The 27014-nt window shown below is 47.0% G+C and overlaps 1 protein-coding gene across 2 annotated transcripts in view; it reads right to left on the bottom strand.

The window, feature by feature from the left end:
- Positions 1–4393: 4393 nt before the first annotated feature.
- Positions 4394–27014, bottom strand: part of sv2ca (synaptic vesicle glycoprotein 2Ca) — a 315141-nt gene continuing 292520 nt past the window's right edge. For both annotated transcript variants that reach the window (XM_038805520.1, XM_038805521.1), the window contains exon 14: positions 4394–11956. In XM_038805520.1, the coding sequence (XP_038661448.1) occupies positions 11773–11956 (184 nt within the window). In that variant the 3' untranslated portion in view covers positions 4394–11772. The remainder of the gene's footprint in view (positions 11957–27014) is intronic.

The raw sequence follows: 27014 nt of genomic DNA, 5'->3' as shown, positions 1-27014 counted from the left end.
TGATGTGGGGGGGCAGGGAATGGGGGAGCGTGGGAATTGGAGGTAAGTAGGGAAATGGGGGATGAGGGAAAGAGGGGTAAGTAGAAATTGGGGAAGGAGGGAAATGGGGAGGAAGGAGAGAAATGGATGGGAGGGGGAAGGGGAAGGAGGGATTAGGGGAAGGAGGGAAATGGGGGTAGAAGGGAAATGGAGGAGAGGGGAAGGTAGGATTGGGGAAAAGAGGGAAGCGAGGGGATGGAGGGAAATAGTGGCTCCCCCATCAGCATAATCAACCAGGGCCTCAGCAGGTATCCCTTATCCACCAAGAGCTAACCCGTCATCCTGGGATGGTTTCACGTTCATTGGGGTCTCCGAGTGCCCCCAGGATGTAGCTGCCATGCACGCTCCCTGGGCAATGGGTATTCACAGGCATTATACGGAGGCGGTGGTCGTACAGGATCTGAACAGTCAGGGAGTGGAACCCCTCTGCTTATTAATAAAGGGCATCCTTGATGCCTTGGGGTGCACAGGGCGACATGCATGTCATCGATTTCCCCCTGGACCTTGGGCATCCCAGCGTTGGCAAAAAATCCTGCAGCCCAGGGATCTTGGTGGGCCTGGTCTAGCTCAAAGGTGATAAAGTCTGATGACCGGGTATACAGCACATCCATCACCTCCAGGATGCACCTGTAGGCTGTAGATTGTGAAATTCAGCAGCAGTCCCTGCTTGAGCCCTGGAACGAACCGGTGGCACAAAGGTTGAGTGCAGCGATGACATTCATGGCCACCGGGAGTGGATGTCCTCCTCCTCGATGTGGTGCCAAGTCCATGAGGACATAGTTTCTCTCATGAGACGCAGTCATCTGCAGCAAATGCTATCCATCTTCTTACTAAATGACCAACAACGCCTGTATACCTTGGCCATCGCTGGCCTCACCTTCTGGGTCCCTCCTCAGCCTGATGGACAGCCAGGACTTCAGGGTGTGAGGCAGCACCCTTCCCTCCAGCCTGCATTGTCACTGCTGCCTTCTCCGACGTCTGGCTGCCTCTGCTGCTGCCAGCAACGCTAGGGCAGCCTTTGCAGGATCAACTCCAGCAACCATTTTAGTATCTGCAAGGAATTAGAGAAGGGGATGGATTGACAGGGGATGGATTGACAATCAGTTAGGGCGTCCACCCCGGAACCCTCAAATCCCCCAAATCTCCCCCACCTTTACATGTCCCACCTTCTCTCAGAGTGCCATGCAGCAAGCCAGTTCTGCTGGCAAAACTTGCTCTGCACACTCACCCCCAGCTATGTCAGGAGCCCTTAGACCCCCAGACCCCAGACCTGTGCTGGGAAAATTGGCAGGACTGTGCTCATGTGCGCTCCCCTGATCCACGCACTTACCCTTTAGCTGCGAGAGGATCCCCAATCTTGAAGCCCTGATCTTTAGTGTTTGAAAGTTGGCAGCTGCCTCGATGGTGCTGATATTCCTAAAGTTCAGGCACACTTTTCAGGCATCAAAGTTTGCTTGACATGCAGTACGCTAATCATCCACTGAAACATTGCATGCGTGCCCTCGAGGAAGCTCTTGAAAGTTGAGGAGTGTGAAGCGCTATCACAACTAACAAGGCTAATTCCTCAGTTGAAATAGCATTCAGCTGTGAAGCGAGAGGCTGCTTACAGTCAAAGGGAGTGAAATTGACTTTCAGGTGCTAAGCTGCAGCAGGGCTCTGTCCTGGAAGAGTTTGGAAGGTCTGACAGGCTGCAGCTGTGGTTGTCCCTGTTATGTGTCTCCACAATATTTAAAATGGCTTGAAGCCTCATAGATGCAAAGGCCCTCAATCCCCCAGCCTAGGGGTGAACCCCCAAATCCCCCCAACACTGGGGCAACAGCTCCGGTGTCCTTGAGCTGCCTGCCAAAAACTGGAAATGGTTACTCACCTCCTCACTTGCCTTCACCTTTTTGAAAAATAGTCCAAAAGGCCTGACTTCCCGCTGAAGAGCCGGGTAATTCCTAGGACCGCTGCATTCAACTTCAATCTCGTTAATGAGATTGAAATGAATGCAAATGAGGGTTCATGATATGCTCACCCATTTTGGGCGAGATCCGGAACGAGCCATCCGGAGCGGGCCAGGTGAATTGTAAACTAGTTTGCGCCTGGCGCGTATCTAGATTTTGACCTTTCCTGTTAGCTACCCAAAGCACCCAGATCTGCGCTAGACGCAACAAAATGGTTAAACCGTGCCCAATGTCCCTTCCTTAGACATGTATGAATTTCAATGGATCTTTAAATTATCGGAAAAGTGCCTCTCTTCACACTCTCCCAAGGATGTCGCGTTTGCTTATGCACCTTTACTTTCGAAAGTGGCCTTGCAATTTTAAGTAGTTTGTACTGTGCCATTTCAAATTGAGAAATTTCCAGTCAGTTGAACGTTTGATGTATTCTATTTCTGCCCTACCCTTTAAACTGCCACTTCCATTTCACCTACATGAAAGGTAAATTTTGCCTCTTCTGATGAAGGATTAGGACATGAAATTTTCACTCTGTTTCTCTCTGCATAGGCGTTATCAGGCCTGCTTAATATTTCCAGCATTTTCAGTTTTTATTTCAGATTTCCAGCATCTGCAGTATTTTGTTTGTTCAGGAGAAATCATTGGATAATGATTAGAAGTGGGAGCGCGATGGTCTCTTCTTTTTTCAGCGAGGAGGCTTTTAATATGAAAGGTGGAATTCTTGCCGTGGCAAATTTGTGGCACCTTATCATGCCAGTGTACACTTCAAGCTGATTGCTCACTTTGTTTATTAATGATAAAATAGGTATTAATCTCTTGGGCCTGAATTTTGCAACAAGAAGTAGGGGAGAGAATGGGGCCTGATCGAGATTTGCACATGTGTGTTTTGCACAGGCCTCTGGTCATATCTGGTCATACCCTTTCAAAGAGGTAGGGTACACCTGAAGACCTAGTCCTAGGACACCTTTGGGAGAGGTAAGGTGTCCTTTGGGATTGTGGAAAGTGAACACGAATATGCATAAAACTACATTGGAACTGTCAAGAGAGCTGTCAAGAGAACCTATCCAAAGCAACTGTCAAGTTGTCAAGGAATTTAAACATCTTGCCTTTGAAGGAAAACTGTGTGGACTGTTTAAAAAAAAAACCATTGCTTCACTCTGTCTGTTGACGCAAGCCTGAGAATCATCACTATTGGATTTATGCTGGATGACTGATTTCACAATGTTCTATTATCACAGTCTTCTGTTTCGTAGCTTGATTGGCAGCTCCAAGTGGTTGGCGACTCTTTGAAAGGGGAAGATGAATTCCAATGCTCGTTTTATAAGGGATTAAACGCTTGAATGAATTGTTGTTTTTATAAGGGATTGGGCAGTTGAAGGAATAGATATGTAGTTAATGGGGTTTATGAAAGTGAGTGTTTCTTTCAAAAAAAGTCTGCAAAAGACTCTTAATCTCAGCATGACTCCTAAGGTCTGCCTGTGATGGATACCGGGTGAGTTGTTCTGTTAGATATAAGGACAAAGGATGGTGGGGGGAACATGAGTTGCCAAATGTTGGAACAAAAGTGGCATTGGGACTATGAAGGGCCACAGGTTGGGTATATGGTCACAGGTTGGCATGGAGGATTTGAGGGGCTATGGGAGTGGGTAGAGGGATATAGGTTGGTATGGAGAATATTCAAGGCCATGGTCGGATGTGTCTAGGTCTTCAGTGACATAGGAGTGTGTGGGGAAATGAAGTATGAGGGCTGGAGAGCTTTTTTTATTTCAACGCTTTAAAAAAAATCTTTGACGAAGTAGCAATGCACAGAGGCAGGTCTTCTGCCCCGCCTGCCTCTGCACTCATTTCAGGTCACTCCGCTTGACTCCCAGAACATCCTAGCACCTGGAACAAAAATCCCAACTTCCAGGGCACTTGCTCCTGGGTTGGGTTTGTGAACCCGGGAAATATCATCAACACTCCTGGTTCAGGCCTTGGTATTAAAATGGCATCAGCAGAGAGGCTGACTGATTCTTAGGAAAAGTGTCCTCATCTATATATGAATTAGAATGTTGGTTCTATGTTTTGAATGGGCAGGTTTATTCTTCATGAGATCTGTACCTCAGGACGTGACATGTTAAGGGGGGGGTTGTTGGGTTACGGGTATAGGGTGGATACGTGGGTTTGAGTAGGGTGATCATGGCTCGGCACAACATTGAGGGCCGAAGGGCCTGTTCTGTGCTGTACTGTTTTATGTTCTATGTCAGCATCATTAGACTTGCAGTCACAATAGTGTTAAGCCATCTAAGGTTCTTGCCCATCCATATTTAATTACTTATTAGGAATCTTTAAAGTCTGAATTCCTGTATTTTAGCTTTCAATCACACTTCAGTTTATGAACATGATAATTAATAAAAACACAGTTGCGGATGATCTCTACTGAGAACATTGCTGTTTTGTTTATTTCAATACAATAGAGCAAAAACGCTCTGGCTTTCATGTGGCTCACATTTTTATTCATTACATCAATGGTATTTATTTGGCAATTTTTTTTCATACACAAACCCACATTTTTAAATTGATATTGTACATTTGACATGCCCTTTCACAATAGACACAGCTTCAAGAGACTTATGCCAAACACATTGTAGTTCCAGTGTACAGAAATCCCATTGGTTGCAGCATACTAGCAAGATGCATCCCAGTTTGGACAACCTTAACAGAAAAGAAATCAGAACTTGTACACAATCAGCTGACGTACAATAGCAAGTGCACAAAGATGATTATGCGTGTTACTTCTTTTCCAAAACTTCCATGGAGATATGTGCAGACTTAAATGTCAGGGACATCGCCAACATTAAGGAAAGGAGAGTTATAGAGAGTAAAAGTTAAATTAGTTTGTTATATAGTCATAAGCCCCTTCAAATATCTATATATTTTATATATATATATATATATCTATATATCCTGTTTTATAAATTGGTCAAGTAAGTTAAATATCAGTGCATGTTTTTCTTTAGTACGCCTGTAGAAAGAATGCTTCAGGATTACACATGTAGAAACTTCACCCATTATAGACCATCAGTGAAATATTACTCAGTTTCAGTGAAGTTTAAAAAGCCAAATCATAGCAGTACAGGGGGTATGATCAGGCGCAAACTCAATTTGATCTCTAAGTTACTAGTTTTACCATACAATTTACAATATAGTTGACACAGATTTAATTTAATTTTAATGGATAATCTGATGTATTTGTCTGAAAGGATAACTCTTGATGCTGCCCATATTGCATCTGTGTATTGGTGTGCAGATAACAGCTGTAGACCAATACACAGCTATATGAGAGAAATATATGAGGTAGAATTTTTACTGACCTGACCCGCAGGGAGCTGGTCAATCAGGAAGTCGGGAAGGGAACGCACAATTCTGGAATCCCCCCATACATAATGTTGTTTAAACGCCACCGTAGGACAAGTTTGCTTGACAGCCAGGCCTTCAGGCAGGAGGGGAGCTGGTCATTGACGGCCACAGTAACAGCTAAGCCTGTGCCAGGAATAAGGGAGGGGTGGTGGTAACCAGAGTTAGGGGCAAGGCCTGAGCTGTGGTTCCAACAAAGGGGGTCAGCTGAGGGGTACTGCCAATCCCGGAGTTGGGACGTTAGGTCCTTGGTATTGGGGGTGGATGGTCGGAGGTGCGTGGTAGGGGTATCAGAGGCCTTGTTAGAGGGGAAGCATTGGGCCTAGTTGTGGAGGAGAGAGGTTGGTTGGTCGGGGGGATAGGGGGGTGGCGGGGTTGCGGGGGGGAGGAGGTGGTCCTGTCACAAGACTTAATTCGCGGTGCGGTGTTGAGGGAAACCCTGTCACAAGAGTTAATTCCCGGTGGCATGGGGGGGGGGGGGGGGGGGGGGACCCTGTCACAAGAGTTAATTCATAGTCATGGTTTCAGATCAATGTGAATGAAGAAGATTGACTTCAATTTCAGAAAACTGAGTTTGGGAATACCCAAACACGTTTTCTCTTACTAACACAGAAACAAAATGAGAGCAAAGCTTTTTGAATTATTGTATAATTGCTCCAGCAACTTCAGGAAGAAAATCTTAATGATCTTTTATCAGGAAATGGTGATACTTCAACGCCAGTGTCATTAGCTTCATGATAATCCGGGCCTTACTCCAGGGTGACTCGCTAACGTTTTGTCCAAGGCCAAGCAGTGCTCCTCAAAGTGGACTCTCCTGAATGCTCCATAACTTGAATGTTGATTCATGGAGTGACAGGGTTGCCCTTGCATTTTCCCATATTGATGAGCTTGTGATCTGAATCATGTTACTATGGGAAGGTACTTACGGGAAGTTACAAAAATGGGGCAAATTAATTAGGGACTATGTTTCCTTCAGGGTGTTGCATTTCATGAAAATGTTGATGTGAATAGACTGGTGAGCGCAACTATATGGCAAGTGACTATTTTTCTATTATTCCAGCAATGTGTAAGGAAGCACATGGGCGGGATTCTCCGTCGGCGAGATCCTCCGTTTTGCTGGCAGCGCACTCAAACCCACAGATTTCCTGACGGCATGGGGGTGCCCACAACGGGAAGCCCCATTGGCCGGCAGGCGGGACAAAGGATCCTGCTGCCGGCGGGAGCACACAGAAAACAGGTGCGGCGGGATGGAGAACACACCCCATATATTTGGTCGTTAAAACTCTAGTAAAGAATAACAAGAAGAAAGTCGAGAAATTATATTTGTGTGCATGGGAGATAGAGGGCAAGATAAATGAAAAATGAGTTCTGAATTTGTATTCGGACTGCTAAGTTAGTTTTACAACGGAAGGGGAAGATTTAAGTCTGAAAATACTTATTGTCAAAAAATAATCTAAACACAGCATCGATCAGGAAAAAAATGCACAAATGTAATTTTATAACCTGAATAACTGATATATGTAGGGCAGTTCCTGGGCCATTGAATGAGTAACACTTCTAAAGCTAATTCTGCTTCTCAGTCCATATGTCTTGCCTGGCCAGCTGAGTAGTTCCAGCTTTTCCTGTTTTTATTTTAGATATCCCAATCATCAGTATCTCTGCTGCTTTACTTAGGCAAGGTTTGATGCACAAGCTCCGATCTGTGAAATGTGCCTAGAACTATCATAATCATTATATTAAAGGTGCAGGAATATAACGTTGCAAGAGATAAAATGGGAATTGAAATAGAGAGATTTGACAGTTCAGGTTGTTATCGAAAGCAGAGCAGAATTGTAACCTGAACTTATATATATTTATGAAGCAAATATTCAGCAGGTTGCACAGGTTTACAGTGTCTTCATGAGCAGGGTCATTTTACAAGACACAGGCATACCCTTCAAACCTACATAAAGTGTATTGCTTGCATCGTTAATATTTTATAGTTTAGATGGGGCAGAGGGAGACCTTTTCTGCTGTCAATCACGGGGTTTAAATGGCTGTTGTCACCTTTCCAATTAATAACTCTGTTTACAAATGAGAAGTAAAGATTATAAAGTCTTCAAAAGCAAAACTAACATGAATTTGTTAAAACACTGTGGTATGCCAGTTGCAATTACATTACAATTTCTGACAAATATCGATTAACTGCATCTCCTGATTGCCACAAAAAGACCTGCGGTCTAGTTTGCTTCTTTGCCTATGCTATGCTAAAACTGTATTAAATTATGTTTTTTTTCTACTAAATGGTTCATAGACACAAAAATACCTTTCCATGGAAGTACAAATCTTACTGTCCACCCTTGTCAGCAAATCTCTACAAAGTGTGACCCTCGTGCTCCACAAGAAGGTTTGCACCAACCTATGTTCTGAAGTACGTAAAGTGACTGTGCTGAAATACTTTCAACAAACATATGATCAGTTTCAGTGGAATCCTGATTAACAAATTCAGCTTTTGTTCCGCCTACAGACATTTATTTTCCCATTTTAATTACAATTGTAGAAAATGTCCGAAGATTACTAAAGGGAGCATTGCATGGACCTATGTACAAAAGTTTTGGCATAAAGCCTGCATAGGCATTACCAAGAACTCCTATAGGATATTTCACTTATCCCATAAGGTGGTATTGGATTTAAATGATAAGAATCTAAAGAGGTTATATATGATTTATGAATAGTTTGACCTACTGGATATTTGGTAGCTGTTGACCTTTGTTTCTTTAAGAGTGTATGGATTCACAAATCACATGTGTCACATTTTAGAATGCGTTATTTGAACAGACTGTATACATTTTATAGACTACTATAATCTCAGCGCTATTATATTGAGCTTTCTAAACAGCTTTGTCTCCCTGGCCTACTAAATTCTGGCGATGGCCCTGGCAGAGACAGGCGCAAGTTCACAAATGCAAAGAAATGACTGCAGTGAGTTCTCAGAGTTATATACTAGACCTACAACACATACACATAGCTAAAACACTAAAACATGAGGAAGATACAGACAAAAACGTTCTCATTTTTACATAGAGGCAGGTAAATATTATACATTGCAGAATAATGCCAATTATGTTCATCTTTAAGCATTTCTCAGAAGACAATTCCATATCCTACCTATAAGATCTTAACTTAACAAAAAAGGGCAAAAAAACCCTTTGTTTAATTGGAATATTTAGAATGAACATTCTTGATATTCAGTTCTATGGAGCTCAGAATGCAAATTCCGTACGTACATTCTAATGGAGCTGCCAAGTTTGAACTGAAAGAAACAACAAGCACCTCCTTGGATGTTCTGTGGCTTCCTGGGTCAGTTTTTTTTGCCACCTTTGAAGGATGAGGCTTGAACCTGATCATTAACTCAAGTTTCTGCTGTACAGTTTGTAAGAATGCATAGTCTTTTAATGAAAATGCGGGATTATTACAAATCCCATTATAGTGGAGGAATGATTATCCAGAAAATAAATGCGGGGCAGAAAACATGACGGATGTTCAAAATTCATATGGGAGTATTAGAGGATTAATAGATGAACTTCAACAAGTTAACGTTGATCTGTTTGAACTTGTTCATATGTTCTTATGTACTCCTGCTCATGTGATAGCTGATATCTGTGGGAAATGGATATGAAGGGGTTCACCTGACAGCGAATTCGCTAAAAAATTGCATCATGCTCCTCCAAGTTGGTCTTGAGATGAACTCATTTCATGTTGAAGCTTTTGGTGCCATGTTTAGATTGCCCACTGGAGGTCAGACTTAAGCAAACTCTTGATCTCTGTATACAAGTATAGGCAAGGCCAAAGATCGATTTCAGATGCAAGCTCTAAGTGATCAGGTTAACATGTTACAGAGGAGACCAACAGAAAGGGACAATGTTCACTTATCATTCGAAGAATCATTGCCAAGTAATTCTCAAAATGCCTATAAAAGTCCAAACTAAGGAAGCAGAATGCTTAAAACTCTTGTTCAGCTCGATGGGATGTTTTGATGATCAGTTGCCATCATTCGTTGGACTTTTCTAGTCCTCTCGGGAGGTTTTATTCACCCACATTCTATCAGCGAGAGCTACAGCCACCAAATTTCTGCTGGCAATTTGTAGTTACAATTTTTCAATAATCAGCTTGCATTTTGGATTTTTATAAAAGGACTGGATTAATGGGCTGAGCTTTTTTCAGTGGGGATGTAAACGGGGGCTACCTGTTATACACTCCACCAGGAAGTTTCATTCTAATCACTGAAAAGGAAGATTGACGTAAGGGAAGGTGATCCAATACGGAAATAAATCCCACCAAAGTTAAAAATTCTAGCAAATTAGTCCTAAAATGCTCTCATTTCTATTGTCAATAATTTTATTTGATAACTTATCGATGTAGTATCTTGGGATATATTTTATTTATTTATTTTTAAAAATTCCAATTAAAGGGGCAATTTAGTGTGGCCAATCTGCCTACCCTGCACATCTTTGGGTTGTGGGGGTGAGACTCACACAGACCGGGGAAGAATGTGCAAACTCCACACGCACAGTGACCCGGGGCTGGGATCGAACCAGGTCCTCGGCATCATGAGGCAGCAGTGCTAACCACTGTGCTACCATGCCACCCTTGGGATAATATTTATTTCACCAATGGTGTTATTATAAATGCAAATAGTTTGTCATTGCGTGGAAAAATAATTAACAACGTGAAGGGTGTACGGCTCCTCAGACAATTAAAACAGCTCTGTTTATTAAGACAATAGACTATAAAGGGGCTAGATTTTCCTCCATTTTCTAATTATAGTAGGAAGGTGAACACCGCTATATTTTTGCATTTGTTTTTTAATAGAACAATTGGGTAGAGAAAAATATATTGCAATATGATATAAAAGGAGGAAGTCCAAACCTGATCACCAGCTGTGTTTATTTAATGTAAGGATTGGCCTGGGAAATGCAGAACAATGGCTGGGAATCTCCTCACAGCTGCTCCGGCTCCTGCGCTTTCTGCCACACTTTATAAGTTACATCATCAGAGCAGGAGCAGCTCCTCGGAAATCCCATGTTTGACCATTCATCGTAAAACTATGCAAAGATAGTTAAATGCAAGGAATTAAAACAAGACAGGAAATAGCTCCCATCAAAATAATTCCTCAGATCATCTTTAAGTTGTATTAACATTAATATTCAGCTCTGGCATTTACAATTGCAGTGGATACAGCATTTTATATATAATGCAAGCTACAATAGGCACAATGCATATTTTACAGGCAAACACGAGGTCAAAGGCCATTCAGGTTTCAATGAACAAATGGATACTCTATAGGGTTTTGGTTGTTTAACCAGTGATTTTTAAAAATCCTTGATTTTAGTAAATAAAGATACTCTTTTCACATGAAATGGTACAAAAATATGCAAAAATAACATAACTACTTGGATGAATCTGTACATTCTTGTTTAAAATGACACTTTTAGTTCATTTACAGTTTAAACTTTTTAACATTGTATAATCAGTACAATAACATGACTGACTATTGTACAGCATCTTTCCTTTTGCGATGTCTCAAATCTCTGTACAATAAAATACTACCTTGAAGTATCTGTTGTTCTGTAGCATCGTTACTGAATGTATTTGGAAATGGGAACATAATGTTAAAGAAGTGGAAATGCAAGAGCTTCTGTTGGGCACACCTAGCTATTCTGCTTCATCGTTATCACTGTAAGGTGAGTTCTGTATGCAGTTTTAAAATTATATTTAAAAAACAGCAAACAAAAAGGGCTACGGATGGAAATTGATTTCTGCATGGCAATTCTAATCTCTATTCCCATCAAAACAAAGCATTGCCCACTGAAGTTAACACAAGAAATCAGAACAAAGTGATTTAGCCAATGTGAAAGGAATGGCATGATTTCACATGATGGCTGCTGCAAACACCTCATTAAGAATAATGGCATGTCATTGTATGCTTCCAGCTTTGCTTCAGAATTTTACTGATTTGACGCATTTGCTGATTTAATGTGACTGAAAGTTTAACATTGGTTCAAATTTATAGAGGGGAGGATAAACCTGAATAATGGTCGCACACTAGATTTTAAAAAACGATGGCAGGTCAGGTTTACTATTCCTTCTTTATGCTCTCTCAGCCATACAAACCATTGTGTACCTGTGTGTACAGCAGCCTTGTTGATCATGTGGCTTTAAGTGAAGTAGGAGTGAGTACAGTTCAGAAAGCGCAAAGATAGAAGAAGGAATCTTCAGGGAAAGCAAAGAACCAGCAGACGTACTTGCGTGTGACAATAGTTGTTTCTGTTACACTGCAGGCTTTTTTCCCAATTCAAACCTCTCATTTGACCGCTGCCACTGGCCGACTAAAAATCCATCAGATGGCTTTATCTAATCACATGAGCACCTGGTTTCTTGTATCAGGGAGCCGCAGTCCCATGAGGCCTCCACAAACAAGGACGGTGGATGCCAGTAGGATTGGGATTGCTTTGGTTATACCAACCAAAGAACCAAAAATGAGATTTCCGAGTACGGTTGCTGCTTTACACAGGGCATTCAAGAATCCGAATCCGGTCGCTCTGTTAAAAAAAAAGAGTTTATCAATTTCAACGAAAGGCATTTATTTTTCCTGAGAAGTGTAGCAGGCACATGATGCATGCTGTCAATATCAAGTGATTATTTTCCTGGTCATTTTCCTAAGACTGAGTCACATCTAGAATTTTTCAGAGAAAAAGTAAGTTCAAAAATTGGATGTTTTAATCAATGTAAAGCCGGATTTTAATCAAATGGGGAGGCCTTTGTTCAGACTATGTCAGCTGCACCACCTCATTGCCAATTGTCATGACTATGGGATCAATTTTTCTGCGTGGTGCAAACCAGGCAGGTGATGGGCAGGGTGACGGGCAAATGGAGCAAGGGACCTGACTTATTTTGAAGATTGGGCTATATTTAAAATTCAAGAGGGAGCTGTATACAAGTTAATAGCAGGATTTTCAGTTTAACCATGCATTCAATTTGAACATTTTTTGGGGGGTTTTATTTTCTGTGATGGATTCCGTTTGCGATGCAACAGGTTTGGTGATGCAACAGTAGCTATCCCGCTGGGCCAAATGAGAGGCTGGAGCCACGCTCTTTTCCTTAGAAAAAGAGTGCACAACAGATACTTCAAATTCTGAAACAGGCCTGGGGTAAATAACTAAAACATCAATGTCAGAGGCATCATTCCCAGGCCATGGTGCAGTGGCACAATAAACTCCATGGCCTTACCCAGATGGTAAAGGTCCAAATTACACCTTATTATCTCTTTTGCTTATGCTGAGACCCTGGGTGGGATTCTCTGTCCCGCCAGCCCCGTTTTCCTGTGCAAGCACCCTCACCGGCAGCAAGATTCCCCGTCCCGCCTGCCCCGTTTTCCTGCACGGCGCACCCTCACCGGCAGCAAGATTCCCCGTCCCGCCTGCCCCGTTTTCCTGCACGGCGCACCCTTGCCAGCAGCGGGATTCTCCGTCCCGCCTGCTCCGTTTTCCTGCACGGCGCACCCTTGCCAGCAGCGGGATTCTCCGTCCCGCCTGCCCCGTTTTCCTGCACGGCGCACCCTTGCCAGCAGCGGGATTCTCCGTCCCGCCTGCCCCGTTTTCCTGCACGGCGCACCCTTGCCAGCAGCGGGATTCTCCGTCCCGCCTGCCCCGTTTTCCTGCACGGCGCACCCTTGCCAGCAGCGGGATTCTCCGTCCCGCCTGCCCCGTTTTCCTGCACGGCGCACCCTTGCCAGCAGCGGGATTCTCCGTTCCCTCAGCCGGCCAACGGTGTTTGCCATTGTGGCCACCCCACGCTGTCGGGAAACCTGTGGCCATGGTGCACTGTCGTTGGAGTGGAGGATCCCGCTGACGGAGAATCCCGCAGCGTTTCATGGCGCTTCCCCCATTTGTCCCCTCTGGATACCCTAAACAAATATGTGGCGGCTGGAGACATCCACTGGAGGCTTCCAGTGGTCATCAAAGAAGTTTATTGATGAAAGGCAAATGCAGTTATGTAACAGGCCCAGAGCACTATACAACAGGTCTGAACACTTCGGCTCCCTGGCCACACTATCGGGGGCCCTGCTCCCAGGGCCCCACACAAACTGGCCGAGACTCCCGTACCATGGTCTCTCAGTCTTGGAGTGAGGTTTCCTTTCCTCACAGTCTTACAAAATTAAAATAAAATATTGAGGTTTCTATCCAGTATCCTAGCCACTGTTGGGGTCTTGTCTAGGATTGTAACAAGGTGATGCAAAGAAAAAATGAAATGAAGTCAAAATGAAATGAAAATGAAAATCGCTTATTGTCACAAATAGTCTTCAAATTAAGTTACTGTGAAAAGCCCCTAGTCGCCACATTCCGGCCCCTGTTCAGGGAGGCTAGTACGGGAATTGAACCGTGCTGCTGGCCTGCCTGGGTATGCTTTAAAAGCCAGCGATTTAGCCCAGTGTGCTAAACCAGCCCCTTAGTGTGCTAAACCAGCCCCTAAACCAGGGTCGCAAATCATTGAAGCAGAAACCTGTTGAACATTGTGGGAAAGCTCTTTGTGGGTGTTGCCCTTATCTGACTGCAGATGCTGGTTAAATGCATATATCCTGAATCCCAACGTGGGTTCAGAACTGGAAGATCTATAATTGGCATCACCATCTCAGTCTGGCAGCTGCAAGGGAAATGCCGTGAACAAAGGAGACAACCATGCCTTCACCCATCTCACTGAGGAATTTGACCGTATGAGCAGAGGTGGTCTATTTAAGATGCTGGATAAAATTGGCTATCTACCAAAGTTGCTCAAATGTGATTTCATATTTCCATGACAACATGGTGGATAAGGCCAGCTGAGATGGGGTATCTGGACAACCCCTTTGAGATCCACTGTGGGTTCAAACAGGGTTGTTCTCTGGCACCTACACTCTTTTGCATATTCTTTCCTTTGCTGCATCATATGCTTCAGATCATCTACAGGGGGTGTCTACTCCCACACCAGAATTGATGGAAAGCTGCTCAGCCTTGGTCCCCTCTGACCAAATACAGGGGGCAAGTGGACAGACTCTCTCATGCCTGTTAAAGAGTCAAGGCAGGATAAAAAACTGAACGGTTTCCATCTCTACTGACATATACTCAGTACCTCTTGGCAGGACAAAGTCACCAACTCAAGAGGTTCGGGAGCCTGTTAATTCCATCAGCATAAATTCATTGCCAAGCCATTGATGTTTTGGATGATGGCCATATATCCAAAGCACTTTCTGTATGGTGAACTGGCCACTGGGTCACAACCTCCTCAGTGTCCGCACCTCTTCTACAAGAACTGCAAGTGAAATGTGAAGATGGTGGATATTGATAGTGACAACAGGGAGACAGTCACTGACAGCCGTGATCTCTGGAGGTTGATTGTTTGGGAGGGACTTGGAAGAGACGAGCAGAAATGAAAAGCCCAGGAGCCCGAGGAGGGGGTCCAGGGCAAACCGAGGCCAGGGAATCACGTACCATCTCATCCCACGGCCTTCCTCCACAGCAAATGCAGCAGAGATTGCCACGCCAGAGTGAAGCTCCTGAGTCACAGCAGGCGATGCTTAGCACATAGTTCAGCACCATGGTTCAAACACTCGTTTCACGAAACAGAAGGCTGCCATTCTATTCTGAGCACACAATTATCTGCTCACAAGAGGCACAGGCAGCATTCTCCTGTTACACAACGTGGAAATATTTCACTCTTCTGCTGTTTTCACAATCACATTGGCGTTACTGTCCTGAGCATTCCCACTTCCGCACTATGCTCACAACCTACTGCCTTCCCTCATCGTATCATATGAAGCTGCCTTGCAGGTCTGTGCAACTCTGCAAAAATTCTACACTATTTCACGCCTACTCTTGCTGCAGTTGACTCATGAGGAAAGGCAGTGGGCAGGTTGGGGAAGAGACTACTAACTCCCACTCAGGTAGAAGAGATAGCCTGAGGCACGCAGCAAGGGACACATCAGGGGTGGTGAGGCTGCAGGCCAAGTACAGCAGGATGTCTGCCTCTTTCTCACATCTTTTCTCTTCCCACAAGCAAATTCACATACTGGCAATATGGCAGTACTGCAGTGTTTTGCACTCATGTACAACTATGTAACCTTCCAGTTTCATGTCTCTTATCCTGCTCTCCCCTTCTTGGTCGATTCCTATGACTTTAACTCTACTGTAAAAGTGATGGAGAAAGCCAGCCACTGTTGTAAAGCTGCACTAACTCTAGCTCCATCCTTCCCAAGCACTAGCTAGAAACTAGATACAGTGGCTTGGAAAGGTGCACTGGGTGGATCACTCAGCACTAGTGAGTGGGTACTGGTGGTCTGGAAGATGGCGGCTAGTGGGCAAACCCGGGCCTTAGCTTGGAGGATGCACAGTGGCAGCACAGGCGCACAGTGGTTAGCACAGTTGCTTCACAGCTCCAGGGTCCCAGGTTCGATTCCCGGCTTGGGTCACTGTCTGTGCGGAGTCTGTACATTCTCCCCGTGTCTGCGTGGGTTTCCTCTGGATGCTCCGGTTTCCTCCCACAGTCCAAAGATGTGTAGGTTAGGTGGACTGCCCATGATAAATTGCCCTTAGTGTTCAAAAAAGGGTAGGTGGGTGGTACGGGAATAGGAGGGAGGTGTTGGGATGGGGTGGAGGTGTGGGCTTGGGTAGGGTGCTCTTTCCAAGGGCTGGTGCAGATTCGATGGGTCGAATGGCCTCCTTCTGCACTGTAAATTCTATGATTCTATAATTCTATGATTGGCTATGATCAATGCACAGGGATAGGGAAGGGGAGTGGCCTGGGTAGAGTCCTCTTTCTAGGTCGGTGCAGACTTGATATGCCAAATAGCCTCTATTATAACCTTCCCAGATCCTATTGGCTGGGGACAATTAGTTGAACAATTGATGCTGAACTCTGTGTTAAGCATCGCCTGGTGTGACTCAGGAGATCCACTCTGGCATGGCAATCACTCCTCAAGTTTCTTGGGGAATATGGGGCTCTATTCTCCCAAAAGGGAACAAAGTCCCATAGCGAGGGTGTTTATCCGCATGTTACCTGGCACTCTCAGTGCTGAGAAATACATGGCTATTCAACGTGACACGCGTTGTATAAGGGGCCTGTACAGGGAACACGCAGCCGCGGCTGCACATAGCCCTGTTTTGTACAGTGCAGAGCTCCGCACGTCGGAACTCCCCAGTGAGAGATCGAGGCGCCATTTAACAATGTCACCCCGATCTCCAAGGCCCCCGAAGCGAACCACAACCTCCCCCCAGCCCAAATAAACTATGGGAGGTCTCCAGCCCCTCCCTAACACCCACACAGGGCACCCCTGGCCTGATCACGTGTGTGAAAAAAATTCCATCTTGGAAGTGCCAGCCTGGCACCCTGGCAGTGCCCACGCCAGCTGGAAGTGCCAAGTAGGCACCTTGGCAGTGCCAGGATGGCACCCAGGTGGCACTGCCAGAGTTCCCAGGTGACACCAGCAGACAGCTGGGGGCCTCCAATCCCCTGGGAGACCCCCACAAGTGCCATTCCATCTGGTCACCGTGTCTGGGGACCAGTAATGAACAGCGTTTGCCCAAGGTCTCTGAGGCAAAGGGGTGAATCCCACAGCATCAGGCACCTCAGGAACTTGCTCATTAGAGTGAGGCTAACTGTCTTGATCCAATATACAGGTTTGCCAAAAAGTGGTTCACATCGCAACATCTCTCGAGATCGTGTATGAACTCGCGAGGCATTGTGAGCCGGGTAGATCCTGGGAGCAAAGTCTCCCGACTTTGATCGGCCATGCTGCGCTGATTGGAGCTTATTTTACGGAACAGCATGGACATTGGATCGCGTCCATGAGCTCCCCCAATGAGGAGGGGGTAGGGCAATCATTAGCAGTGCTGCTGTATAAATGGAGCTGACCAGTGTAGTACCGGCTAGAGAAGGAACCAATTGTGAACTACTGGCCCTGTGCACATATTGTTGTCAATTATGTTACTTTCTGTTTGACTCTTCAAACTTGTGCTGGATTCTTCCTCACAAATGCCTCCTTCTGTATTTTAGGGATTCTATGGAGATGCAGCCTTTATTGATCCTGTCTTTAAAGTACTCTCCCCAGCATTGTCTCAATAATTGGCCTATTGTCTAAAAGCTGTCACGACAAGTTGGAGTGAATTGAAGACAACAATGAAATGGGAAATTGGATAGGCTGTATAACAGGTGTGTGATCCACTAGCAATCATTCTGAAATTCATCCTTCCCCCACTCGTGTGGACAGTGTGCAACACTCTCAGATCAGGATGGGAACATCTCAAAATGCCTTCTATTGGAGAACATAGATTCATAGAATGACACAGCACACGGAGGCCATTTGGCCCATTGCGCCTCTGCTGACTGATCGAGCTAACCAATCAGTCCCATCTCCCTGGCCTTTCCCCACAACATTGTCCCCTTCAGGTACTAACCAATTCTATTTTGAAAGTCATTATTGAATGTATTTGCATCACCCTTTTGCGCAGTGAATTCCAGAGGGATTAAATATTGCTTTTGATTCATTTGCCAGTTACCATAAATCTGTGTCTGCTGTCAGCGGGAATAGTTGCTGCTTATTTACACCATCAAAACCGTTCCTCTCAAAACCATTCATGATTTTGAACAGCTCTATTAATTCTCTCCTTAACCTGCTGTGAGCTTGTTCAGTTTCTCCAGTTGCTCCACATAACCAAACTCCTGCCAGGAATGGACAGGTTGTCTTATGAGGAAAGGTTGGACAGGCTAGGCTTGTATCCGCTGGAGTATGGGAGTGCAAGAGGTGACTTGATTGAAACCTTTAGAATCCTGAGAGGTCCTGACAGGGTGGGCGTGGAGGGGATGTTTCCTCTTGTGGGAGAATCTAGAACTAGGGGGGGTCACTGTTTCAAAATAAGGGATGACCCATTTGAAACAGAGTTGAGGAGAATTTTCTTCTCTCAGAGGGTAGAGAGTCTTTAGAACTCCCTCCCTCAAAATGAGGTGGAAGCAGAGTCTTTGATTATTTTTAAGCAGAGGTGGATAAGCTCTTAATTAACAAGGGGGAGGTGGATGGTTACAATCAGATCAGGAACAGGCTTGAGGGAGATGCCTACTCCTGCTCTTAATTCAGATGTCCATCTGTGGTACCATTTTATTCAATCTTCGCTGGATCCACTCTAAGGCTTTCACATCTTCCCTGAAGTGTGGGGCCTAGAATTGGGCGTAGTGTTGTTGCTGAGGCCTAAGCAGTGATTTTAAAGAGTTAGCCGTAATTCTTAGCTCTATTCTCCACATCTTTGATTATAAAGCCAGGAATCTCTAATGCTTTTGAAACAGATTTCTCAACTTGTCCAGCTGGGGGCGGCATGGTTGCACAGTGGTTAGCACTGTTGCTTCACAGCTCCAGGGTCCCAGGTTTGATCCCCGGCTTGGGTCACTGTCTGTGCGGAGTCTGCACGTTCTCCCCGGGTCTGCGTGGGTTTCATCCGGGTGCTCCTCCCCACAACCTATCCCACCTGTGAGAGTTACTGACCAACCAAATAGCCAGCAGCGTCACGGGGAGCGGTGGCCACTGCTGGGACACCACCAATCGCTGAGGGAATCAAGCTGCGAAGAGAAGCCTGGAACAAAGGCGTGTCTGGGCTCTCATTAGGAATAGTTTGGCAGATGCTGGCGAGGGGTTTGAGGAACTGGGGAAGACAGAGTCAAGGCAACTGTTGAGGTTGGGGGTCTCCAATGGGCACTTGTTGACCACCCTCGCACCCAATGAGATGGGGCAGGTTGGACACTTGCTGCCGGCCTCACTGCCATTAATTGGCCACTTAAGGGTCTCAAGTGGCTCATAGGAGGATGGATGGGTCACCAGGTGCTGCCCTCACGTTGGTACAATTGCAGTGGGGGCCGGTGGGTAGCTGCAGGGAACACAGCCCTTGGCATGACACCTAATTTTATACACTCTTGCCTGGAAACACACATCCAGCGTGGAGGGGTGTGAGCAAATGTCAGTCCTCTATTCCTGCACTCCTTTTAAAATGACCACACTTAGTTTATATTGCCTCTCCTCGTTCTTCCTACCAAAATGCATCACTTCACGCTTTTGTGTAAAATTGCATCTCCCCATGTCACCTATCTCTATGCTCCTCTGAAAGATCTTAATGTGCTGTTTACGACCTTTCTAAGTTTCTGCCTCGACGAGGTGACTCATGTGGTCCCTCTGAGAATGACCACCGCAGAAGGTCAATCCCTGCTGCATGGGTGTGATATTTTTATAACTTTCACTCTAGTCATGCTGTAATCTTTCCAACTGACACCACAAATAAAGACAAATCGAGGATCTGGAAACTTCCTTTCTATAGCATGGGCTAGGTTCAAACTACAGTGCACTTCCAGTAGTGAAAGGCACCACATATATTTGTCCCTAACCCTGTAAAACGTTCCAGCTGACACAGCCATAAAGTTACTGCAGCTGCTCAGACAGGCCACAATGTATGTCAAGTGAGAGGGGAGTACAGCAAGGTTCCAGCAAAAGCAGCATTCTAAAAATAATTCAACTACGAAACTGGGCCATAATCTAATTACTTGATGTTCATTTTCTTAACCGTATTATAAGAATTATTGTTGTGTCTCTGTAATTATTTTAAAAACCTGCTGGTGTATTGTCTGCCTCAGTGATGTCTGAATGGCCTTTTGCATGAATGCAGCTAATAGGATTGTAGGAAGGTTAATTACGGAAGCTGCTTGCAGATGACCAAAGCATTCCCTCTTGTTATTCATATCCAGCAGGACAACTTATTATTAAACACAAAGATTATTACATATTGTTGCAGCGATGTCATTAGAATTGTAAAACTAATTATGCGCTGACTGAATCTTCAACACGGAGAGGTTGAAGAAAGCGCCCATTTTGTTCCCTCTGGTTTCAACTACAGTATTTTTAAATGATTAAAGCAAATTACTGCGGATGCTAGGATTGGAAATAAAAACACAACATGCCGGACAATCTCAGCAGGACTGAAGCATCTGTGGAGAGAGAAAGGAGCTAACGTTTCAGGTCTGGATGACTTTGACAAATAGCACCCTTCTCTCTCCACAGATGCTGTCAGTCCTGCTGAGATTGTCTGGCATTTTCCTGTTTTTGTCCACAGCATTTCAATGTTGTTCTGGATGCCTCGTCACCTTTCTTTTATCTTTGAACGCATTCAAAATCCTGCTGCCTTTATCCTAATTCGCTCCAGGTCCCATTTGCCCCATTGCCAGATCTGGCTTCACCTTGATTTTAAAATTTGCATCCTTGTATTCAACTCCCGTCTCATCTCATAGGAGCAGGAGTAGGCCATTTGGCCCTTCGAGCCTGTTCCATTCAATACAATCATGTCTGATCTGGTTGTTGTCTCAGCTCCACTTTCCTGCCTGCCCTCCACTGCCCCCCCACCCATAACCCTTGACACCGTGGCCTAAGACAAACCCATAAAACTCTTTAGCTTACTTCGGCCACACAGCCTTCCGAGATTACTGTGCCCCTCCAATTGCTCCACCATTAGTGACCATGCCTTCAGCAACCAAGGTCCTAAACTCCGGAATCCTCTCATTAAGCATTCCCACCTTTCAGTCTTCCTTTAAGATGCTCATTAAAATCTGTTTGACCTGTCCTAATATATTTATATGTGACTGGGTGAAGTTTTGTTAGATTATAGGCTGGATTCTCCAATCCCTGACGCCGAAAGCACATTCGACGATGGGGCGGAGAATCCCTGATGACGCCCAAATCAGAGGTAGTGCCGCTCTCACAATGCACAGTCCCTGAAAAGCAGCGTACTACTAGAGCCATTGCCTGAGGCCTGCTCCGCGATGGTCCGTCCCTGACCGGCCAAGTTCCCGATGGCATGGGACACATGTGGTCTCACCCGTCGTGAACTCAGTGTGGCGGCTGCAGACTCAGTCCAGCGTTGCCACAGACGGGGGAGGGCAAATATCGGGCAGATGGGGGCTTCAGTCAGGGCTGGGGGCACTGTGGGGGGGGGGGCAGTTCGGGCATGTGAACCGGCCGAAGGGGGGACTATTTTTGCGGTCCGGGTCCGCAGGCTGCGACCACCATGAAGCACGGCGCGGCCGCTGTGGGCTGCAGCCATGCACATGCATTGCCACGGACCCGGCAATGCTCCGCGGCGTATCTTTGTCAAAGTCCTAGGTAGGAGCTCTACGCTGCCTCTCTGCTAGCCCACCCTGGCCAAGCCACACCCAGCGCAGGGAATTGGTGGTCGTTTTGAGCCAGTTTTCCTGGCATAAAACACCACCGTTTTCATGCCGGCCCGGGGACTTAGTCTCCCAAACAGAGAATCCAGCCCAATGCTTCTGTGAAAGGCCTTTGGACAGTTACTGCATTAAAGATACAATATAATTGTATCTTGTTAGCCTGTAACGTCCTGGCTCCCCAGCATCAGATTTGGTGGAACACTAAAGATGCGCTGGGGAGTCCCCTTCAAATGTTCCTAGGTCAGGGTTTGTACGGCAAGTGCCCATCCAGAAGGGCTAACTTCCTCTGGCCAATTGCACTGGGCTGGTGATCATCCAACAAAGCAATTTAAATTGCTAACTGCGGCTCTTTTTCTGCCAATTTTCCGCTTGTTACTCTGAAAGAGTTTGAAAGAAAAAACACACTTCTAACTTCAGAGTAAGAATTTTAAACACTCAGACCGAGCCCCGCACAGAACACCCACACACCAGATCCCCAGAGGACTCCCCAGAACTCCACCACCCCATAGTATTCTTGGCCCCCACCCACCCCGAATTTCTGACCTCCCCACAGCCCCTGAACGACTGATACCCCAACCCCAGAAGCCAAACCCCCTACCCAGATGCTCAACGTCCCACTCCTCCAAATGTCAGACCCCCTGAGGTCTGACCCCCTGATGTCTGACCCTCCCGCTCCGCAATGTGTGAACTCCCCCCTCTGCATCTAATCCACTTATCTCACTTACTTTCTCGCTGCCCTGTTATTTTCAATGGTGCATGCACGAATCCTGCCCTGCAGGAACTCCAGTCCCGCTGCAGTGAAAATGCAACAAGAGGCAGCACGGTGGTGCAGTGGTTAGCACTGCTGCCTCATGGCGCCGAGGTCCCAGGTTCTATCCCAACTTTGGATCACTGTTCGTGTGGAGTTTGCACATTCTCCCTGTGTTTACGTGGGTTTCACCCCGACAACCCAAAAGATGTGCAAGGTAGGTGAACTGGCCACGCTAAATTGCCCCTTAATTGGAAAAAAAGAATTGGGTTCTATAAATTAAAAAAAAAAGAAAATGGAACAAGCCATATTCGGGATTGGGACTTAGGGAGAGGGATTCTCTCAGACCAGGCTGGGCCGAAGCATAGCCAGAACGGGTGAGAATTGCGCGACGCCGCCCCAACGCCAGTCCGTCGATTCTGCAAAGAGCGGAGAATCGACGTCATTGGCGCCAGTGCGGTTGGCGTTGTTGGCGCGGCGCGGTCGGGGGCTGCTCTACCGGGCACCCCCGGAGATTCTCGGCCTGGGATGGGGCGAGCAGCCGTACAAAACACCCGAGTCCTGCTGGCGGCGTTCATACCTGGTCTTACCTTGACATGAATGGATCCGGAGGCCGCCTGTTTGGGAGGGGGGGGAGGGGGGGGGGGAAGGAGGGAAGGAGGGTCCGACCTCTTGGGCTGGGGGCCTCTTTTGTTCCGCGCCGGCCCCTGTAGCCCTATGCATGTTGCGCAGGGCCGGCGCGAAAAAGGGAGCCACCACGCATGCGCGGCAATCGCGCCGGTTCCACTGCGCATGTGCAGACCCGCGCCGCACTGGAGTGGGTTGCTCCAGTGCCATGCTGGTCCCCTGTAGGGGTCAGAATCGCTGCTCCTGAGGCCATGTTGACACCATTGAGAAAGATGACGGCGTTTATGACGGCAGCAACACTTAGCCTCAGGATCAGAGAATCCTGCCCAGTATTTCCAGCCATTTCCAGGATTTTTGTCACAACGAAAAGGCTCTCTGTTGTGGCAAAAATATGGGCCTATATTTAAACTGTTTCAAACCAATATTTCACAATTGTTCAGATCATAGAGGCAATTCTCCAAAATGGAGACAAAGTGTTCGCGCCGTCGTGAACGCCATCGCGTTTCACGATGGTGCGAAACAGGCACGGGGATGACCGATTCTGTCCCCCACAGGGGGCCAGCATGGCACTGGAGCAGTTAACGCCGACCCAGCCTCCCTTCCCGCCGCCAAATGGGCACCGCGCCAACCTGCGCATGCGTAGTTGGGCCTCGCCAACCTGTGCGTGCACGGGGGACTTCTTCAGCATGGCAATATTGAGTTCTTTACCCATCAGTCTGGCCTCAATAAAACTCGAGATGGATTTGTAGGTATAGTATTATTTATTTTTAACCAACTTGCAAGGCTGACTCGCTCCACAGAGGTTCAGAACGCACAGGCGGTCTTCTGAAACTCCAGAACCGAGTGAAATCGGAGACAAAGAAATCTCTGCGAATATCATTCAAATGGCATCAAGTTTCACATACAAGATTCCCATAGGTCATCCTATACACCTCCTGACCTGGCCATATATCCTGATTGGCTCACTTCGCATTCTTCAAACCTGGGACTCTTGTTACCCAGCATCTTTTTCCCCATCCTCCACAAGGCACCCCTCACCCCTTCCTTGCCATGCTTTCTGAATCCCTTTGTCCTTTGTTTGTGAACTCACTACTGTCAGACTGGCTCACATCTACATTATTCTAACTAATATTTTAACTAACTATTTTATATCACATTCGTTTGTTCAATTCCTCAAGCGCGCCGGGCCCGACGCAACATGGCGTGGGGATTCAGGGGCCGGCCGCGCAACAAAGTATGCCCGGGGAGGGAGACACTGGCCCACCAATTGGTGGACCCCGATCGCGGGCCAGACCCCATCGGAGGCCCCCCCTGGTGAAGGAGTGCTTTTCTCCGCACCACAGGCCGCCCCCCGACCCTTTGCGCAGAGTTCCCGACTGCAGCGACCAAGGGTGAACGGCGCCGCCGGGACTCTGTCATATCCGCGAGGCCGCTTGGCCCATCCGTGCCGGAGAATCGGCGCCCCGTCAATTCCAGCCAGTGCCGCGTCAAACGCGCCGGCGCAAATGGAGCCATTTCTCCGCATGTCGCAGAATTGCGCACCGGCGTCGGGGCGTCGTGGCATGGTTGCGGCGATTCACGGGCCCAGCGCGTGGCTCGGAGAATCACCCCCTACGTTCCATAAGACCATAAGACATAGGAGCAGAATTAGGCCACTTGGCCCATCGAGTCTGCTCCACCATTCAATCATGGCTGATATTTTCTCATCCCCATTCTCCTGCCTTCTCCCCATAACACCAATCCCCTTATCTCTTTTTTCTAAATAAATTTAGAGTATCCAATTCATTTGTTCCAATTAAGGGGCAATTTAGCATGGCCAATCCACCTACCTGCATATCTTTGGGCTGTGGGGGTGAGACCCACGCAGACACGGGAGAATGTGCAAACTCCACATGGACAGTGACTCAGAGCCTGGATCAAACCTGGGACCCTCGGCGCCGTGAGGCAACAGAGCTAAACCACTGCACCACCGTGCTCCACGATCCCCTTATTAATCAAGAACCGATCTATCTCTGTCTTAGAGACACTCAGTGATTTGGCCTCCACAGCCTTCTGCGGCAAAGAGTTCCACAGATTCACCACCCTCTGGCTGAAGAAATTCCTTTTCATCTCTGTTTTAAAGGATTGTCCCTTTAGTCTGAGATGGTGTCCTCTGATTCTAGTTTTTCCGACAAGTGGAAACATCCTCTCGACATTCACTCTATCCAGTCCTCACACTATCTTGTCAGTTTCAATAAGATCCCCCCTCATCCTTCTAAACTCCAACGAGTACAGGCCCAGGGTCCTGATCCATTCCTCATATGACAAGTTCTTCATTCCAGGGATCATTCTTGTAAACCTCCTCTGGATCCTTTCCAAGGCTGGCACATCCTTCCTTAGATACGGGGCCCAAAACTGCTCACAATACTCCAAATGGGGTCTGATCAGAGCCTTATACAGCCTCAGAAGTACATCCCTGCTCTTGTATTCTCGCCCTCTTGACGTGAATGCTAACATTGCATTTGCCTTCTTAACTGCTGACTGAACCTGCACATTAACCTTAAGAGAATCGTGAACAAGGACTCCCAAGTCCCTTTGTGCTTCTGATTTCCTAAGCATTTCCCCATTTAGAAAATAGTCTATGCCTAAATTCCTCCTTCCAAAGTGCATAACCTCACACTTTTCCACATTGTATTTCATTTGCCAATTCATTGCCCACTCTCCTAGCCTGTCCAAATCCTTCTGCAACCCTCAATATTACCTGTCTCTCAGATCTTTGTATCATTTGCAAATTTAGCAAATCATCTGCAAATTTAGTTCCCTGCTACTGCGATTAGGAATTCCGATTGGGCAGAGCTCAGCTGAAAAATGGTATCAGTGCCAGGCAGCAGACCAGTTCCCATTCCCTACTGTCCCACCACCGGCTGTAATGTGCAACCTGTCCTGCGCCAGCGGCGAACATGCAAACCTGTGTGCCAATTTGCATACATTTTAATGGGATCAACGTGCTGGAAGTCTAATTCGCCACCCCCCTGTTATGTTCCACTCCTCCCAGCCGTGAGTCACGTGGGTGTGATTTTGTGTGAGTATTTACTAGTTGGGTCCTGACGCCATGGCATGTGATGGGGAGCAAGGAAGTAAGAAAACTTTTAAATTTATCAAGCTTGCTGGTGTTGTATGCCTGGAACATAAGAACGTAAGAACATAAAACTCGGAGCAGGAGTAGGCAATTCATCCCTCGAGCCTGCTCTGTCCATTCATTAAGATCATAGCTGATCTCATCCGGCCTCAACTGCACTTTCCTACTCATTCTCCATAACCCTTTACCCGATCTGCCTTTCTGCTCCTTAAATTTACTCAATGGGCGGGATTTTCCGATCCACCGCCGGGAATCCCACCCCGCCGGCTGCCGAATATTCCGGCGCCGGGGTTTTGGCGGGGGCGGGAATCGCAGCGCGTCAGTCGGCGGCTGCTGCCAGCGCCCCCCCCCCCCCCCCCCGGCGATTCTACGGCCCGCGATGGGCTGAGTTGCCGTCTGTTTCCGGCAGATTCCGCTGACGTAAATCACAACAGGTCCTTACCGGCGGGACCTGGCTCCACGGGCGGCCTGTAGAGTCCTTGGGGGGGGGGGGGGGGGGGGGGGGGCGAGAAGGTGCAGGGGGGATCTGGCCCCGGGGTGGTGCCCCTACTGGGACTGGCCCGCAATCGGGGCCCACCGATCCGCGGGCGGGTCTGTGCCGTAGGGGCACTCTTCCCTCCGCACCGGCCGCTGTCAACCTCGCCATGGCCGGTTGCAGAGAAGAACCCCCCTGCGTATGCGCTGGGATGACGCCAACACCGCTGGTGCGCCAACTCGCGCCAGCCGGCGGAGGCCATTCAGCTCCGGTTGGCGTGGCGCCAAGCCCTTCCGCGCCAGTTGGCGTGGCGCCAAACACTCCACTGCCGGCCTAGCCCTTGAAGGTGCGTAGGATTCCGCACCTTCAGGGCAGCCCGACACCGGAGTGGTTCATGCACTCCTT

The sequence above is a fragment of the Scyliorhinus canicula genome, chromosome 8 (genome assembly GCF_902713615.1).
Source record: "Scyliorhinus canicula chromosome 8, sScyCan1.1, whole genome shotgun sequence".
Lineage (NCBI taxonomy): Eukaryota > Metazoa > Chordata > Chondrichthyes > Carcharhiniformes > Scyliorhinidae > Scyliorhinus > Scyliorhinus canicula.
Note: the sequence above shows the minus strand (reverse complement) of the source record. Positions and strands in the feature narration are given on the sequence as shown.